This window comes from Sprattus sprattus (assembly GCF_963457725.1).
Source record: "Sprattus sprattus genome assembly, chromosome: 15".
In the NCBI taxonomy this organism is placed as follows: Eukaryota; Metazoa; Chordata; class Actinopteri; order Clupeiformes; family Clupeidae; genus Sprattus; species Sprattus sprattus.
In genome coordinates, this window is record NC_137913.1 from 28766327 (window position 1) to 28786442 (window position 20116).

The 20116-nt window shown below is 45.2% G+C and overlaps 1 protein-coding gene across 1 annotated transcript in view; it reads left to right on the forward strand.

Annotated features, from left to right (window-relative positions):
* The window catches only part of kremen1 (kringle containing transmembrane protein 1), a gene marked incomplete at both ends in the record, with an annotated part of 63947 nt that extends 44397 nt beyond the window's left edge, over nt 1-19550 (forward strand). Inside the window, 6 exons of the mRNA XM_080852464.1 lie at nt 14135-14259; nt 14892-15045; nt 15606-15938; nt 17834-18031; nt 18448-18532; nt 19385-19550. Coding sequence (XP_080708590.1) covers nt 14135-14259; nt 14892-15045; nt 15606-15938; nt 17834-18031; nt 18448-18532; nt 19385-19550 — 1061 coding nt within the window. The remainder of the gene's footprint in view (nt 1-14134; nt 14260-14891; nt 15046-15605; nt 15939-17833; nt 18032-18447; nt 18533-19384) is intronic.
* Nucleotides 19551-20116: the final 566 nt, after the last annotated feature.

The window sequence follows — 20116 nt, forward strand, 5'->3', positions numbered from 1 at the left end:
CACACATACACACAAACACACAAACACGCACACACAAACACACACACACACACACACACACACACACACACACACACACACACACACACACACAGGGACACACACACACACACACACACACAGTGTGTCCTTTTGTTAGAGAGGTGAAACTGTGCAGATGAGATTCTTTCTTTTATCCGTCAGTCTTTCCTCGTTTTCTTTTTTCTCGTCGTCAACCCTCCCTTCCTTCCTCTCTGTCCTGAAATCAAGTGAATGACAAGTGAGGAGGTGGTGTGCCTGAGAGCCAAGTGGGAGTGCAGTGCCACAGGCCTGCCTGCGGGGGTGCACAGGAGAGACTGATTCAGAGGGACGCAGCCCACAAGGCCGTGAATGTCCCTACCACACACCCTCACCTGACCTCACACACACACACACACACACACACACACACACACATGGTTATACACACACACATGGTTAAACACACTTTCTGATACAAACATAAAAACACACACAGACCAACAAACACACACACACACACACACACACACATGCACGCACGCACACACATACACACACACGCACACACACATACACACACCAGCATGCACACATCGACATGCTCACGCACGAGCATGTACACACAAACACACACAAGCACCAGGGGCTACACGTCCTCAACCTCACATCCATGTGCCGTGGTCATGACAGCAGCTGTCACCAGTCACTGGTGTTGTCTTCTTTGGTTGGCTCTGAGTGTGTGTGTGTGTGTGTGTGTGTGTGTGTGTGTGTGTGTGTGTGTGTGTGTGTGTGTGTGTGTGTATGTGTGTGTGTGTGTGTTTGTGTGTGTGAGTGCATGTCCCTTCAGTGACTCAGCTCTCTTTAGTCAGGCCGCTCAACTGCAGAGCACTGAACTGTGGGCCTCAGGTAACACTGAGACAGGTGGCCTTTAACACACACATTCCTTCTCTTTCTTTCTCTCTCTCCTTTTCATGCTCTATCTTTCCTTCTCTCTCTCTCTCTCCCTTTCTCTCTCTCTCTCTCTCTCTTTAATGTCCAGACCATTCCTGACTGGTTAAATGGCTAGGCTGTCTAGTCCACAAACATGACAGAAGTAAAAGAGAAGACGAACACACTAACAAACAGAACTGGAGGTCTGTGCTCTTCTTTGAGAGATTCTATGAGGATTTAATTCCCAGAATTGTAAAAAAAAAAAAAAAAAAAAAAAGGAAAACGACTTTGATGTTTGAGGCTGACAGCGGAAACTTGAGGAAAGGAAGAGAGGGAAAGAGAAAGAGGGAGAGAGAGAGAGAAAGGGGAAAGAGAAGGAGGGAGAGAGCTCCCTGTAATTTGGTAATCCTAAAACAGACCACTGACCTGGGACAGCTCTCCCTCCACTTCAAACAGAGCCGCTGCTGACCCACACAGATCGCTGACCTTTCTAACCTCTCCACAGAGCCCCCGTCATGGAGTCACTCCCTGACCCCACGTGTGTGTGTGTGTGTGTGTGTGTGTGTGTGTGTGTGTGTGTGTGTCTGTGTTTATGTGTGTCTGTGTGCCTGTCTGTCTCTGTCAATGTGTGTGTGCGTGTGTGTGTGTGTTTTTGTATGTGTGTGTGTGTGTGTGTGTGTGTGTGTGTGTGTGTGTGTGTGTGTGTGTGTGTGTGTGTGTGTGTGTGTGTGTGTGTGTGTGTGACTCATCTGAATGAGGCATAGAGAAAACAAGCAGTCACACTGAAGATGGGAATTGAGGCTTCTTACAATGCTGTTCTGTGTGCTCTGCCCAAGACTAACTCCCAGCAGCTCACTACTCCATGGACTCCCTCATGCCTAGTGTATTATCGCTCCAAGAAGAATGGGAGTTTGACAGATCGCCTCGATTTTATTAGCAGACTCATTAGCGTGTTTAGAAGCCCACTATGGGATGGCGATTGCCATGTCGCTAGTGTGTGGGCATGTCAGTTTGTGTTTGTCAGTGTGTGTCTATTTCTGTGCATGTGAGTGTGTGTGTATGTGTGTGTGTTTGTGCGTGTGTGGGTGTGTGTGTGTTTGCGCGTCTATGGCCTATGGCTACAAGTGTGTGAATGGTTGTTACAGCATTTCCCTGAAGATCCTGAGGCTGTTGCCATATCCTCTCTTTCTTTCTCTCTGTCATTTGTCAATCTCTTTAGCTCCCTCTTCTCTGTTAATCTTTCTGTCTTGTATTCTCTTTCTGTCTTTTCAGTTACTTACTTTCTCTCTCTCTTTCCCTGTTTATCTTACTCTTTGTCCTCCTCCGTTCTCCCACCCTCTCTCTCTCTCTCTCTCTCTCTCTCTCTCTCTCTCTCTCTCTCTCTCTCTCTCGCCTGACTCGTCTGTCAGTCAGCGGTGTTGCCTGGCAGCAGGTTGTTGTTGTGATGTGAGCCAGCTCACCACTGGGCCTTGGTGACCTTTGGGCTGACTTCCCCTCGGGGTGAATTCCTGCTGGCAGGTACAGATGGCCGATATTAAAGAGAGAGGGCCCCCTGAAAGGGACCCGGAAGGACCCGGCCAGCGCTCATATTTCACTCCTGCTCTGTTTGGCAAGAGGTGATACGGGTGGGTCAAACCCAATCCACATGCATGGCAGAAGGTTGGGAAATTCGAAGAAAACTTTAGAGCAACACCAAAGACATGTAAACACAACGCAGATCTTGTTACACTGGTAGTGTGTACTATTGAGTACAAAGTCAGAAAGTAGAAAGTAGCATTTGAACTGTAACCCTATACTAAACTGAACTCCTAGCCCTAGCCCTCATGTTATGCACTTCTGTTGTATGTTTTATTGTGTACAACGAACAAAGTAGTCAACAGTGTGTCTGCTGTCTGTGCTTGTCTGACCCCAAACCAAACTCAGATCCTTGCCCTAACCCTAATGTTATGTTACTCTAAAGTATCAGTATTACACTGTGCTTCCCACTGTTTTACACTGCACAGTAGTGTACTAAGTACACAGAAGTCTAACATCGTAATGCAAAGTGTGGCCGCAAAAACGTTTAAGTTGGCCGCCCAACAACAACAGCGTGTGGGTGTGGGGACCACACTGCTGCCCGTCAGCTGGTTTCGTGTGTAAACACAGGAGTCTTGGATTGACAGGCGGTGAGGTGAAAGCCCTCAGGGCTATCCTAGTCTGCACGTTCGACTCATCTACAGTTTCAGCCAAGCCTAGCCAAGCTTCTAGAAGTTTTCTAAGAAGCCAACTCAGGTGTATTTGGAGTCAAGGGGCCACCGTCCCAGCTCCCTCTCTCTTCTCCGCCTGTCTGACACGGCGTGGCCATGGAGCCAGAGCCTCACTTTGGAAGTGGGAGATTTACAGCAAAGCCCCATGGGAAAAGAATTATGAATGGTCAACAGGGGAACATTTGCAGGAAATTCCAAACTGGTGCGGTTGCCCTGAGAAAGCACCTGTGGCTCAGCTGCTGCCGCTACCACCCACAGCAGGGAAGGACCGCACTGATGGTCAGCTAGCTGTAAATGATTCATGTAGGGGGCCAGAGGAAGTGGAACCGTCATGGTTGGAACACAGCACTGCGCCCGTGATAAACCATCAACCATAATTCCATTGGTGTGAGGTGCGTCTTTTTGTCTTTGAGGCAAACCGCAGATCATGGGCTGACATGAGAGACATCACACCAGCACTTAGCTGTTTTTTTTTTGTCTTAGAAGCCGCTAAGAGGTTTACCTCAGGTTAGCGTAGCACCCCAAAACACCCTACTGCTCCCCTCCCAGGTGGCCCACATAAGAATCATGCCCACTCAGATTGTCTCTCTCTCTTTCTATCTCTCACTCTCTCTCTGTATATATATATATAGGGTTAGTGAACATGTCCCATCTGACTCTCTCCCTCTCCCTCTCTCTCTTTCTTTCTTTCTCACCTATTTCTGTCTTTCTCACCCTCTATCTCTTTCTTTTTCTCTCTCTCTCTCTCTCTCTCTCTCACTCTCAGCTCCTTCACACTAGGCACGCACCCACAGTGAACATGTCCTCCTTGTCCTTTGCCTCCCTGAGTGCTTCTTGTTGCCTGACATCACTCGTGGCCAGCCTTCTAATTACTTAGCTTGTGTGAGGAGGGAGGGAGTCCTCTGTGCGCTCCTTTAATTAAGAGGTTAGTCATTTAGAGATGCCTGGGGGCAGGAGGCCCATTGATCTCCTCCTCATCATGTCTCAACATGGCCACAGTCAGGCAAAGTGCACGCACTCACACACACTAACACACACACATACGCACACATATCAATGCACACCCACGCACACACACACATACGAGCATACCCACACCGAATATGCATACTCAAACGCATACACATATGCATACGCATAGGCATAGGCAGAGATGGGCAAAAATACATCAAAATGTATTTTGATACAAAATACAAAATACCCCTCAAATAAATGTATCAAAATAAAATACAAAATACTGTTACCAGAAAATGTAACAAAATACAATACATGTATTTTGTATTTTTAAAATACTGGAAATACTTTTTCTGAATTTTCAGTTTTCTCACAATTTGGTATAGCAGAACATTCAGGTTTGGGCTATTCAGTGTCGTAACGAAGTAATCACGGGGCCAGGTGCAGGCTATTATGACGGGCCCATGTCAGTGGTTCCGTATCCTTTTTTTCATGTTTTTAACCGCCGCCACAGTGCTCTCATTGCAATCTCTATGGCTTCCGGGAGGGCTATCCCCACCGTGCTTTCGTCATACGTAATTGCAAGGTAAGGACTAGGACGCGATCTGGCACTCCTTGTCTGGGCGAGACGCTCCACTTTGTGAATGAGGTGCGCCTCACCTAGGACGCAATCTGGCACTCCGCGCCGATGAGACTATTTTTACACTCACAACCTTACAGATAACGTATACACTGTGTGCACAATTATTAGGCAAGTTGTATTTTTGAGGATTAATTTTATTATTGAACAACTACAGTGCTCTCGGTCAATCCAAAATGTCAATAATCTCAAACCTGAATATTTAAGAAAGTGAAAGTGAGGTTTTGGCTTTCTTAGGAGAATATCTATGTCTGCACAATTATTGGGCAACTATGAGTGTGCAGAATTATTATGCAACTAAATGAAAAACAACAAATTTCCCATCTCACTGGTCTATTTTCATCTGTTTAAGTTAGAATAATAAACAAACAACTCAAACCATACAAATAAACATTTCTGACATTTAAAAAATAAAGTCAGTGACCAATAAAGTCACCCTTCTTTTTAATAACAGTAATAAGCCTTCCATTCATGGAGTCTGTCAGTTTCTTGATCTGTTGACGATCAACGTTTTGTGGAGCAGCAACCACAGCCTCCCAGACACTGTTCAGAGTGGTGTACTGTTTTCCTGCACTGAAAATCACCTGTTTAAGAAGGCTCCACAAGTTCTCAATAGGGTTTAGGTCATGTGAGGAAGGGGGCTGTCAAGCTAAAAAGGCACCGGGTGCCTAAAAGAGCCCGGGTGATGTAATGTTAACTTTCGAACGACTCTTGAGTGACAGTTGCTATGCCAACGCCAATACGTCACCCTAACGCGATTTACTTCAGAGCATCTTGCATTGTACTTTGCTACCTGAGACCAGCTTGCTTGTATTTGACCTACAATAAACCAACCAAAACAACCATGTGCTTGATGTTTGACTTTGGTAGGAAAGTGGTTGATTAGTTAGTTGGTTATAGTATCAAAGTAAGCACATTTCATTAGCTAGCTCGTGCTAGTGTAACGAGCTATCTTGTTAGCTTGAAGCTATTCATCTGTTGTTGTGCTTAAATTAAGAAAGTCCTTAATGTGTTGTGATTTTAAGACATATCTGACGGCACCCACAATTAAATTTGAACAAAACAGGGCATTGTTTGCACAACATTTTACTAAAGAACAACGGGGGCTTGCTAGCTTTGACATGCTAGCGGACATTGCTAACTTACAGGTTACCAGCAGGCAGGTGTAGCTAAAACTTTTTATTCGCTTAATATTGTGCCTAAACGGATACTATGTACCCCGACACTTTTTGGCTATCAGTCAGAGAGTCTCAAGAGTAGTTCGAAAGCCATCAGCTACGTTTTAGTCGCTTAATGTTGTCGCACAAAAGGAGGAATTGCTATTAGCAATATAGATGCTAGCGCGCGAAACCTGTTGATGTGTGCTTACTTACAAAAGACCGGCAGCCAATATTAAGCGTGTAAAAAGTACCTGATGGCTTTCGAACAACTCTTGAGACTCTCTGACTGATAGCTAAAAAGTGTCCGGGTGCGTAGTGTCCGTTAAGGCACAATATTAAGCGACTAAAAAGTAGCTGATGGCTTTCGAACGACTCTGAGACTTAAAGCTAATAAGCGCCCGGCCTACGTGGTGAACGGATTACGTAATGCTAACGTTGGCATAGAAACTGTCACTCAAGAGGCGTTCGAAAGTCAACATTACGTCACCCGGGCTCTTTTTGGCATCCGGTGCCTTTTTAGCTTGACAGGGCCATGTATTATTCTTTCATCTTTAAGGCCTTTACTGGCTAGCCACGCAGTGGAGTACTTCGATGCATGTGCCCTGCATAAAAATCATGATCTTTTTGAAAGATGCAGACTTTTTCCTGCACCACTGCTTGAAGAAAGTGTCTTCTAAAAACTTGCAGTAGGTTTGAGAGTTGATTTTGAGTCCATTTCACTCGTTTCAACTTGAAAAGATCCAATTAGCTCATCTTTAATAATACCAGCCCATACCAGTACCCCACCTCCACCTTGCTGGCGTCTGAGTCAAAGTGGAACTCTGTGCCCGTTACTGATCCAGCTACGGGCCCATCCATCTGGTCCGTCAAGAGACACTCTCATCTCATCCGTCCATAACACCTTTAAAAAAATCTGTCTTCAGATAGTTCTTGGCCCAGTCTTGACGTCTTAACTTATGTGTCTTGTTCAGTGGTGAACGGGTTTAAGCCTCCCTTACCTTGGCCATGTCTCTGAGCACTGAACACCTTGTACTACTGGGCACTCCAGGTAGTTTGCAGGTCTGGAATATGACAGCACTGGATGATAATGGGTTCCTGGTAGCTTCACGTTTGATTCTTCTCAAATCTTTGGCAGTTAATTTGCGTCTTTTTTTCTCAACACGTTTCTTGTGACCCTGTCGACTATTTGCAACAAAACATTTGACGGTTCTGTGATCACGCCCCAATATCTTAGCAATTTCAAGAGTAATGCATCCCACTGAAAGACTTTATACAATTTTTGACTTTTCACAGTCAGTTAAATCTCTTTTATGGCCCATTTTGCCTTAGGAAAAGAAGCTGCCTAATAATTATGCACACCTTGATATAGGGTATTGATCTCCTTAGGCCACAACCTCCCTCACTACACAGATACATAACACCTAATATGCTTAAATCCAATAAGCATTCAAGTTTATGCAGCTTGGAGTTGGAAAATATGCATAAAAATTATGATATGGTCAAAATACTCACTTGCCTAATAATTGTGCACACAGTGTAGAAGTTGTACTAGCATTTGTATTCAAAGTTTGTACTTTAATCTACCAAAGTACTCACCGTTTAACAATACAACTTCCACAAGTTACAGATTATCTTTGACAACATTGGCGCCCACATGTGATTGACAACACTGGCGCACACATGTGACATCACACAGATAAATGACCGTGTAGCTATTTGTTATGTCTCTGTGAGAATGAGTAAGATCTTTAGTGCGAGTCTCAACAACGTTTATAGTAGGCTAAGATCTTTAATAAGAGTCTCATGTGCGCCCGGGCCCCTGCCTCTATGCAATGTGCCAGATCGCGTCCTAGGTGAGGCGCGCCTCATTCACAAAGTGGAGCGTCTCGCCCAGGCACGGAGTGCCAGATCGCGTCCTAGGTGAGTTGCGCTTCATTCACAAAGTGGAGAGTCTCGCCCAGGCGCGCAGTGCCAGATCGCGTCCCGGACCTTAGCTCTAATTGCGTATAAGGACATCACACGGCTTTCATCAAGTCACATTGTGTCAAGATGGCTAACGTTCAGTGCAACAACTCGATTCGCTCTTTGAAAGAACCTTCTTTAAGTCGGTGTACTGAAGATAAATTGACAAGGATCAAGACAGCTTTCTAAGTTTTCGACCACAACCCTGTTTTGTGAAAAAAAATGATTTAACATGAGAGTCAATGAGAGAGATCTGGGGTGATTTCCTTTTCGCCCCAAAAAGGGGCGGGCCATAAGAAGCAACACTTTGGCAAATTGACTGATTCGACAATGACATTCAGAGGCAGATCAGATGGTCTTGTGGTAGAATCCGACGGAAAAAAAATCCCCTTCTGCCTAAACACTGGAGAAAGTAATTTGAGTATTTTAAATACAAAATTACTCCACTCTAAAGTAATTTGTTACAAATTACATTTAATTTTTTATCGGCCCTATCAAATACAAATTACAAAATAAAATACTCAAAAGCAAATTAACTAGTATTTCAAATACAAGTAATTGAAATACTGCCCATCTCTGGGCATAGGCATACGCATTCGCATACGTACACATATCCACGCACACTCACGTACACACACTTCAGCTGGCACACATACACACACACACAACACAAAACAGTTCCCTCTCAAAAGTCAGACACACACACGCATACCCCTCACACATTGTAGCACGGACTTAATACAAATTGGAAAATGAGAAAAACATCTTAAGTGAAAACAAAAGAAAGTAGAGAGTTATTGTTGCATTGGCAGTGGTGCCCCAGTGGTGTCCCAGTGGAGTCATCATGTGAGAAGGGATCAGTTTGAGTGGGGTTGTTTGTACATCATCAAGCAGTTAGGCATGTTTCTCTCTCGCCTAAAGTTCCCCCTCTCCTCTCCGATGTGCTCTTGCTTCGCATGTGTTTCTATGCCCAGGATCTAGCCGTGGTGCCTCACCTGTCGTAAATATGTGGATTAAAAACACACACACAGAGCGTGTACCAAATAAACCAACTCCCTGACAGGACCTTTAGACTAAACGTGTTGCGCGGAGAATTAGAGATTATCAATCACTTCTTTAAGATTCTTTGCTCTTCATCCACATAAAAAAGGCAAATTAATGTTATTCCCCATGACAGACAGATGTTTCAGAGAAAGAAAGAGAGAGAGAGAGAGTAAATGGGGGATAGAGAGATTATTCAGATGAACAACATGTTACTTTTCACAGGTTTAGATGAAATGATGAAATGAAAACAAACATGGCGCCTCTACACAGCTGGAGGGTGGAGGGAAAAGAGAGAGGGCAAGGGCGTGATGGACTCATGCTGGGACACGCTGGGCTGGACGTTATGCAAACTTAACAAAGGAGAAATGACTAAACTTAGGCCACTGCCACACTAAGCCGATTTTCATACTTTCCGGAACGGAACCTTGACAAACTGGCCTCCCGGCCAGACAAATCTGCCATTTGGAGCGTCTCTTACCGTCAAGGTTAGAATCCACTCTCCAGAGTGGGAAGGTTGCAATCTACCCTGCTAACAGAGCCTGTCTGACCGCAAATCTGGTTTGAATCCGCAAATCTAATGACGTAATTATCCCACGTGAACGCTGGAAGCTGTCAAGTAGTCACGTACATCTTCCCAATCTCAATAAAAACAAAAAAAGTCTTCTGTTCTGTTTATGGCTGGCAAACAACAATCTAAGAAGGGCACGTTTTATTCACTGAGTTACCAAAGCAGTCTTCTTTATGGGGACTAATTAGCACCGCACTGAATTACACAACTAATATTACTAGATACATATAATAGTGGACATTACACTAGGCAACATGGATCTCATTCATATCTCATCCAGTCGAAATCTTAGCAGGATTGAACACATCTTTATTACAGCGTATCAACATAAGAACAGAACATAGCTAAATCTCCGCTTAGCATGCTAATCACTACTAATAGCACTAGAAGGTAGCCCAAAATGTGGTATTAATTTAATACACGATCTAACACAGTAGCAACTTCATGAAAACCCTTACTTTCGTTAGATATGCACATAATGCATCACATACAGGTCGAACAATGATGATTTAAGCATAGGAAATGTATAAGGCACAGTATGGTCAACTACTTGGCGACAAACTGAACTGTCACTAACTTAACTAGTTGTAACTTGTCGTCGTCTTCTTCTCCGAGTCTTCTTCTCCATTTCCGGTAGCACCCTTCACAGCGCCACCAACAGGCCTTGCATATGTACTACAGCAGATTCACCAGTTTCAATGGGTGTGTGTGGCCGCAGCACAGCACAGCACAGCTTTGTCTGGCCGCGATTGACTAACCCCGAATTCGTTCCGGAAAGTATGAAAATCGGCTTAGTGTGGCAGTGGCCTTAGTGTAAATAACAACTGCCTGTCATCCCTCTAGACGTATCACAGCGGACACCTCAATAAGGTGACAACACAGACAATGTCGGTTTGATGAGGAACTGGAAAGGCTTTCAGGCCTAAATGTCTTCAATGACCTGTCTGTGTGGCATCTTAATGGTCTTCACCTTTATTTGGTCGCTGGCCAAATTACAGCCGTGGGGTATTCTTCAGCAACCCCACTCTCAATCGTGTCATATATATACTGTATATATGCGTAACTGCCATTTATAGTTCATCATTATATCCTCCGTTAGCAACATTCTAATCACATATTTGTGATCGTAGGGCCTCTCGTCTCGCTTTGAAATGTAACACTGGTGTGCTTATGGGTTTGTTTAGTGGGAGGCACAGGAATGCTGTCTGATGCAAATAAGAGACTTGGGTGTGTATGTGTGTGTTTGTGTGTGTGTGTGTGGGGGGTGGGGGGGCTACAGGCATATAACCACCATCTCAGTGCCAATACACTAATACACATGGGATTCATTGAGTGGCTCAACATGAACATGAAGGCTGACCTCTTATGTGTTCCTCAACAATAGTACTGTGTCCACCCCCTCTGGAGAGACTAACCACTTCATGAGTCACGTGTCCCCTGAGGAAAAGCGCCGGGATTGAAGGGGGCCGCACTTCATTAGCCGTGGGCAATAACGTCGCTCGGAGGGACACCTATTGTTTTCAGAGCTCTCTTTGAGGAAGACAGACTGTCTTATAAGTCATGACAAGAGCTTGTCATTTTTCCAGCTCTCTTTTTTTCACCCTGCATCCTTTGTTTTCCCCCAACCTTTTTTTTCTTCTGTCTCTTTCTCTCTCCCTCCCTCTCTCTCTCTCTCTCCCTTTCTTTATTTCTGTCTCTCTCTCTTTAAAAAAAAGAAAAAAACTCAAAATGTCCCTGGCAGGACACGCTGGGCGTGGTAAGAGGAGAGGCCTGTCAGTTAAGCACAAATATATTTTGGAAAGAGAAACACCCACGGTCCCTCCGCAAAACTCTCTCCAGATGTCATCGTAATTTATGTCTGTAATTACCTTTTTTAATAACACAGAACGGGAAAGGAGGCCCTGGGTAGACACGCTTGCTGCCAAGTGCGTTTGCCAAGCACCGTCGCTTTTGATGTTGTTTTGTTTGTTGTGTTGTGTTGTGTGTGTTGTCACTCTCCCTCTCTCCCTCTTTCTCTCTCTCTCTCCCTCCCTCTCTATCGGCATTTCTCCCCCACGAACACCACACTCTCTCTCTCTTTCTTTCTCTGACAGAAGTTGTGTCTGTCTTGCCGCCCTTACTATGCCATTATGTCTGCTGTTCCGGTGGAGCTGTCTAACCCTCCACCCTCCCACAGGTCCTCACATCATAAAACAATGCTAGGCTAAGGCTACGCATAAGACGCATAGTGTGAACCACAGAGTTACACTCCATTACGGAGAGGGGGGATGCAGGTGCTGTGAGGATCCTATAAATGTCTGTCTCACCGCATGGTGTGTCTCGCCACGTGTGAGAGCTCTCTTGAGGATGCCAGTATGACCCAGTGAGGGCTGAGTGCCGTGTGGTGCACATTTATGTGTGTGGTGCACCTTATGTTTCGCACCTAGGGGCTTGTTAAATCCAAATTCCATCTCTCCCTTTGAAGTCTCTCCCTCTATCTCTCTCTCTCTCTCTCTCAAAATGTTTTTTTAACACCAAAGACAAAGATGTTTGCACTTGTTGCGCCTGTTTAGCAGATGTACAGCCTGTGCTTAGTTATTTCTAGTGTTAATAAAGCTGTTTCATGTGTTGCATTACTATTTTTTATTGCTATTACGATATGTAATAGTGTGTCATTGGAGTCATACGTGACTCTTTACCTTTCTGCTGCTGCTGCTGGGGAAAAAATCCTTCAGCTGAAATGATGATAGGTTAAAAGCAGATAAATTGACAACGGTGTGTAATCTTTCTGTCAAAGGACAGGGAGACACTTGTTGCTTTTAATCTGAAGAGAAGACAGACGGAGAAGCACTCATCCTGCTTTGAACGCTGGGAAACCAAAGGGCCAGGAGGAGGAGGATGCCATGGAAGCACTGCCTGGAGAAAGTGCTGTGCCAGAGAGGGTGGGGGTCAGGGGGAGGGAGCGTGTGAAGGACAGGGGAGGAAGAGAGTAATAAAAAGCGCACCTCTTACCCTAGAACAGGGGATTCAACAGCACAGATGGCTGTGTTTGCGCTTCAGGTCAGGTATCCTTTACTCCTGAGGCTTACTGCTAGTACTACTGAGGCTTCGGATTCTGCTCCCTTTACTGAAGCAAGTGTGTGTGTGTGTGTGTGTGTGTGTGTGTGTGTGTGTGTGTGTGTGTGTGTGTGTGTGTGTGACTATTTCAGTTTGCCGTTAAATTAGATATTGTTTTGGGACCTGTGGACATACACACAAACATAGAGAACACACACATTTTACACAGGGTCACACACAAACATGCAGAGGCACACACCCAAACAGAGAACAAAGGGTCACACAACACCACACACACAAACATGCACACATACACACACAAACACAAACACATACATATACACGCGCGCACACACACACACTCACCAAAAAGAGGCAACACAAAAAAACAAAGAAAAACAAATGTTTTTCAGAAAGAAAATGTTGATTCAGCAGCCTGCGGTGTCTGTGTGTGTGAGTGTGTGTGTGTGTGTGTGAGTGTGTGTGTCTGTGTGTGTGTGTGTGTGTGTGTGTGCCCCAGACTGACCATTTAAACCTCTGGCAGGAGTGCTAGGCAGCCTCACCCTGCTCACATTTCATTTTTACGCAAACACTGCAGCATCTGTGGCATCTGGGCCTCATGCAAAAAAACACGGCCAGTTTACATTGGCAAAGGCCAGCAGTGCGGGGTCGGTGTGTGTGGTCTGCGCCATTGTTTTTGGATAAATCACGCCTAAACAAAACAGGCAGCAGCTATTTGCATACAACAAATGCCTCAGCAGAGGATGATGATGCACGCGGTTCCTGACACGACACTGCTTGTTAGAGCAGTTGACCAAAATATTCTGGTAACCCGTCACCCCCCATCACCCCTCACCCCCCATCCACAAGGACCTCATTTTGTCTGGTCACAACTAGCAGATATTGTAAGAGAGTGGGTCCTGCACAGCTTCACTCACAAGGTGCTTGGACAGATTGGATACTGAAATGTGTACGAACTCAAGCAACACTGGTGGATTAAAAACTGTCAAACCAACACGTTTCAGCACGTTGGGCTTCTTCAGGGTCTAAATAAATGTTACATTTTTAATCCATGAGGGTTGCTGGATTTCCTTCACCTTCACATTCCATGGGGATGATTCCCTCACCGTCGACTCGCAGGTCTAGCCGCTGAAACACCCCACATCTCCAGTGGGCCAGCCGGCGGCGAGCGTCCCGGGGAGGCCTGGAGCGGAGCCACCAGATGAGTTTAATCACAACGTGTAAAAACCAACATCAACCCGACAACAAAAAAGCTTTATTGGAGACATAGTTAATGATTTGCAAGTGCCTGGTCTTTTGGTGAAGAGAGTTCCTTTGTGTGTGTGTGTGTGTGTGTCGTGTTTTCTGTGGCGCTAATTGCCCTTAAGAACAAACCCTCTCTCTCTCTCTCTCTCTCTCTCTCTCTCTCTCACTCCCCCCACATCCCTCTGTACCTTTTGTGAAGAACTGCATGGGGGAATACCGCTCAATAACCGGTCCTGTATAGGCGACGTAAAACACCATCTAACTCTCTCTCTCTCTCTCTCTATCTCTCTCTCTCTCTCTCTCTCACTCTCTCTCTTCCTGCCCCCAGTGCCTGGCAACCTGGGCTGCTTCAAAGACAGCGGCGACCCTCTCACTCTGACGGGGAGCAGTGAGACGTCCAACAAGCTCACCATCCAGACCTGCATCAGCCTGTGCAGGAAACAGAGATACAAGGTGAGAGTGACAAACTCACAGAGTCTGGGTGCACAGAAGAACAGGTGAGGGAGAGACAGAGTGTGGATGATGATGTTGAATTCACTGTGTCTTTATGCATTTCATAAAGTTTGTAAATGTGTGTAATGCTGAATTGAAACAGATGAAGAGTAAGGATAGGAGTCCTGTGCTGATTAGAATAGGTGCAGTCAGAAAGAGGCCTGTGGACAAGAGCAATGAGTATGAACTCACACAGCCCATTCACATTTCCTAAAGAACACAGCTCATTGCTGGGTACATTTATTTAGTATATATATAAATATATATATATATATATATATATATATATATATATATATATATATATATATATATACTGTATATATATGTGTGTTTACAGTACATAAACCTAAATTAAGAATAGTAAGCAGTTGACTGTTTTATCCACAGATAACACTACTCAGCACGTACATCCTAAGCATCATAACAACTTGAGTCATCGTGGCCATTTTAACTTTAAGTATAGAACAATGTATGTGAAGTTTGTATTTGTAATGTATGTGTAAGTTTGTATTCGTTTGTATTTGTAATGTGAAGTTTGTCTAAAAAAAAGAAGTGAACTGAAATGGGCTTGTTTTGTTGCCGCTGTGAAGCTGGCGGGGATGGAGTCGGGCTATGCTTGTTTCTGCGGTAACGACGTGGACCACCAGCATCACGAGGAGGCGCCAAGCACCGAGTGCAACCACGTGTGTTTCGGCGACCACACACAGCCGTGTGGCGGAGATGGGCGCGTTATCATCTTCGACAGTGAGTAGAGTGTGTGTGTGTGTGTGTGTGTGTGTGTGTGTGTGTGTGTGTGTGTGTGTGTGTGTCACCATCTGCTGTGCCTGTTTACACTACACTTCAGGCAGACTGCGGTGAATGCAGTAGCTTGCTTTACTAACATCCATCTAGAGTTTACGCACAGAACAAATATACTCAGAGAAATGAAAACATGTAGCTGTATCTTCCAGGCCTGGTGACATTAAAGTGGCCTTCTAATCTGGCAATTCTAAAGGTCAAGTTGTCCCTAAGTTATATGCACACTAATACTATTTTTATGTAAACATTCTTTGAAAAGGATCTGTCTGTGATCATCTAGTGAGATCACGAGAATACTGTAATTATAGATTTTTTTAGATGTAGGCACTACAAATACTGTATTTCATATTGGATGATAAATCAATTATATTTATGAGACTAAAGACAAATGTGTTAAAATAAAGGAGCTTATTCAAGACTTAATTTACTCTAATTTACATCACATTTGTTCCTGTGTGTGTGTGTTTGTGTGTGTGTGTGTGTGTGTATGTGTGTTACCTTTGCAGCCCGCATTGGAGCCTGCGGGGGGAACTACAGCTCTCCCACCGGCGTCGTCTACTCTCCAGACTTCCCAGACAAGTACGGGGCGGGCCGAGTCTGCTACTGGACCATCCAGATCCCGGGGGCCGCCGCCATCCTCTTCAACTTCACCTTCTTCAAAGTCGTGGACCAGAAGGACATGGTGGAGGTTCTTGACGGATACACCAATCAGGTGGTGGCTCGCTTTGACGGACGCAACCCGCCTCAATCCATGATCAACGTCACGGGGGACTTTGCCATTCTGTACTTCTACTCGGACAGAACCAATGAGGCCCAAGGCTTTGCTGTGCTCTATGAAGGTAAGATGCTCACCTAGATTTATATGTCCATAGAATACATTTGAAGGATAATGTTAATGACACTAACACATTGTAATAGCACCATATTCTTTCATATATCTTTTTATATGTATTTCAATATATTTGATTGTTAATAATTAGTGAATACATGATTCATACTGTATAGTTTTTTTGTGGGGATCAACTTGAACACCTTCTGTTCTTCTTACATAAAAGCATAATGTCCTGGCCAATGGTATGATGTCATCAGTAAGCAGATCTGTGACCTTTTAGACTAGCCAGTGAGGTTCATGGTGCATTTAAAACGTCTCAGTGTGAGACATCCAGCCTAAGTGGTCAAACTCGGTGTTAAAGTTGTTGGTGTGGTGTTAAAGCTAGCGGTAGAGGTTCTGTGCGTTTGCTAATGCACTTGTGCTTAGTTTGTGTGTGTGTGTGTGTGTGTGTGTGCGAGTGTGTGTGTGTGTATGATGTATTGATAAAGTTAAAGGGCCCCAAAGCGTGATTTAGTGTCAAAATATTCATACTGGCCGTCCTGCCCAGATAGGTATGAGGACTCGCTTCAGTGCGAATCAAAAGCCTGGCGGTTCCGAGAGTTTTTTTGAGATGTGATGGGTAGCAGCTGAGCCAGGGAATGGACCTGGCTAGACCGGCACCAGATCTGGACCGGCGCTGATCCGGAACCAGAACCGGTGCTGCTAAGCCGAAGCAGATGTGAGCTATGTTTGCCACCAGCCAGCCAGGTCTTTTAAACAGGCTTGTTAAGAGCCGGCATCATGGAAAGGGCTCGTTGGAGAGAGGGAGAGAGGGAGGCAGAGTTCTGGAAATGCTATTTGCATCTGCAGGTGCACTCTGACTTCCTGGCTCAAATGGCTGAGTAATTGTGTGATGTCATCCGAAATTGGGCCAGATTCCATGATTTCCCTGCAGTTACACACACACACACACACACACACAAACATGCACACACATACGAGGGGGGGGGATGGGGGAGAGAGAGAGAGAGAGAGAGAGAGAGAGAAATCATGTTTTTAGAACAGTTAATCTCATTCTCATTTTTATTTCATTTGACGTGAAATATTTACTGATCGCCACAGTCTGTCGCTGGAATACAGTATCAATCTTTAATCTGCCTCAGTACTTGGTAGATGGTTTGTTTGGGTTCATCTGTCATCTGAAATCATTTATGAAACTTTCTTTCTTCTTTTTTCTTCTTCTTCCTCAACACAGTTACTCACCCAAGAATCTGAACCCACAGTCAAAAACCCAATTGTGAGAATAGAACTGTGAAATCGGTACATTTTCTATTGTCTGCTGACCGCATTCCACCATTTTGTGTGTGCGTCTAGAGTCAGGTTCTAGGCAGTAGCACCCACGGGTCTCTGCTGTTATTTCTAACGGCCTCTCTCTGAGAAGCCTTCACCCAAACAGCGTCTCCGGGAGTTAGCGTGACTGACAGTGAAGCTAACCGCTGACTGTGTGGGGAGACTGGGGCTGCTCCTTTTGGTCTGGGGTTGAGCTTCCTTTCCTCTCGCTTGGCCCAGCTACACTGGCAGGTTGATGTATTCTACTTCTAAGCATTCCAGTTTCCTCCCATTCGTCTTTGTTTTTTTTATTTTTGTGTTTCCAAACCAAAGATTTTTATATGAAGCAGCCAATTTTGATGGAGTTATTTGAGGAGTAATGCTGTGTTGGATGCAGATTTGAGATGGAAGATTGTTTTCTCAGCTCTGTGTGCTTACAAATGGTGCAGGAGGATATACGAACTATAAGGATATAAGAACATTTGTAAATATAAAGAAAAATGTATAAAATATATACAGATCCAGAGAGGATTTGCCTTAATGTGGTTGTCCGTTGAAGTGTTTTTCACTCATTGCTTTGTCTATTTCTCTCAGCACTGAAGGGCCAGAGTTCTAAACCTGTGGACGAGGAGGAAGAGGACGAGGAGGACAACGAGGAAGAGGACACCAGCACAGTGGAGCCCAACTCGAGAGGCGTCACAGAGAAGTCCAACACCAGTGGCGACGGGAAGTCTTCCCAGATCCTCTACGTCATCACGTCCAGCCCTGGGAAGGAGGAGCGCAACATGCCAGGTCAGTGGCTCGGACCGGGCCGGACCGCGGGCCACAGAACCAGTATGTGTCCTTCTCCATTCTCCACCATCTCTCATTGATGTCCCTCTGATATCCTCAACATGCATTGGCATCACAGTGTTGTGTGGTGGATCATTCAGTTGGTTATACATGATTATGCACTTCACACTTCATTAGTTAATTTGTTTAGTGTGTACTGTTACGATTCATACGGCCGCAAAAGAACTGTATATTGAACCAAAACACTTAATGAAATGTTAAAGTATTGTAACTATTTGACTTGTTATTGTTATATTATTGCATGTGTGTTGCAGTGTTGCAGGTAAATGCATGTGTGCCGTGTTGTGAGTTGCAGTTTGGTACGTTATTGCATATGTTTTATGTGTGTGTGTGTGTGTGTGTGTGGTGTTTTGCAGTGTGGACGATCTATGCATTGGCAGCGCTGCTGACGCTAACAGTCATCGCGATGGTAGCGAAGCTGCTCCTGCACATCACGGTCAAGTAAGTGTTCCTCTAGATCAGAGATGTCAAACTCAAACGCACAGAGGGCCACATTTTAAAACTCCGTCCAAGTCGAGGGCCGGACATATTCATTATTTATTGAAAAAAAAAAGTCCTGTTTTCAAAGTCCAGTCCGTTTGGCCATTTTTGGGGGGGAGAGAGACATGCCGCAAGCTTAACCTTAACTTCAGGTGATGGGGCTGCAGACAGTGGGGCAAGGGCTTGCACTTCTAAATTGACATAGGCTTCCAACGCGTCAGCAGTGCATTGTGGTGCATGCGACCTACCGGCAGACCAGCTCTGAAAGACATTATATATTATCTGGCGGGCCAAATAAAATGACACAGTGGCTCATTCAAATCAATGGAACCTTCCACAACATTCTGAGGAGCCAGCGGGCCAGTTGAAATCGCTTATCGGGCCGGATCTGGCCCGCGGGCCTTGAGTTTGACACATGTGCTCCAGATGGCTCAGACCTCTGACACAGCTCAGCCCCTGGTTCGGCACTTTTGGGGACAAATATAGCTTCTGGTCAGTTGATTGTACAGAGAATCTGGTACTTAATCCAGCTTTGTGTTCTGAGTCCAAACATTGAGATATAAGGAGAGAGAAAGGGATATTAACTCATTTTCAAATGAGGTATTGTTTTCTTGTCTTTCTATTTTGTTATTATTTGTTTGTTTGTCTTGACCTCTTGACCTTGAAAGCCTAGCAAAGACTGAACATTTTCTAACTGAAAGAAAAATACCACCTAAACAATTTTAAAACCTAAACAATTTTAACAATTTATCTCCCTTATTTCTCTCCCTCCTCCCCATTGGCCATCTCTGTTTCCTTTCTTCCTCTCCTCAGGTCCCCGTCTGTTCCCTCCATCCGGAGCGGCGAGCACCTGCAGCCCTGCAACCAGAGCGCCGCCTCAGAGCCCTGGATCATCTTCTACCGGCCCTCCACCATCTCGCTCTTCAAGAAGAAGCTCAAAAATCACCACGGTGACCTCAGCCCACTGGTGGGCAACTAGGAGAGAGAAGGGAAAGATGAACCACAGACGGACAGACAGAGTCACGGACACACTGTGCAGCTCTACTCTTCCGCTCCTCCTCCTCCTCCTCCTCCTCCTCCTCTTCCTCCTCCCAAACACACAAAGGGTGGCCGGATTCTGTACTAGCCTGCTGGTCACCTTGCCTCAGGGACTGACAGGAGAAGTGTGCTGACAGCTAACTAGCCAACTCGCTAACGGACTGACCTACAGTAAAACACAACTGCTACTGGCACAGGGACCAGAATATTTAAAAACTAAAAGGTGAAAAACACGAGGGTTGGGGGTGGACACACTGTTCTTGTGTGTGGGGCACACAGGTTTTTGGAGGGCAACAACGTTTGTGAGCGTTTCAGGACCCCTGTAGCACCCCACCAGCCCCACTGCCAAAAGCCCAAAGCCGCTATGATTGCAGATGGGATTGCACCCAGTGGTTCCAGCTCGCACACTGAAACTTGTGCAGGACAGGTGATCTCCTTTTGAGGGAGTGGGCTGGTGGAAATGGCTACTGCATCTCAAGTGCACACACATACACACGCACACAGACA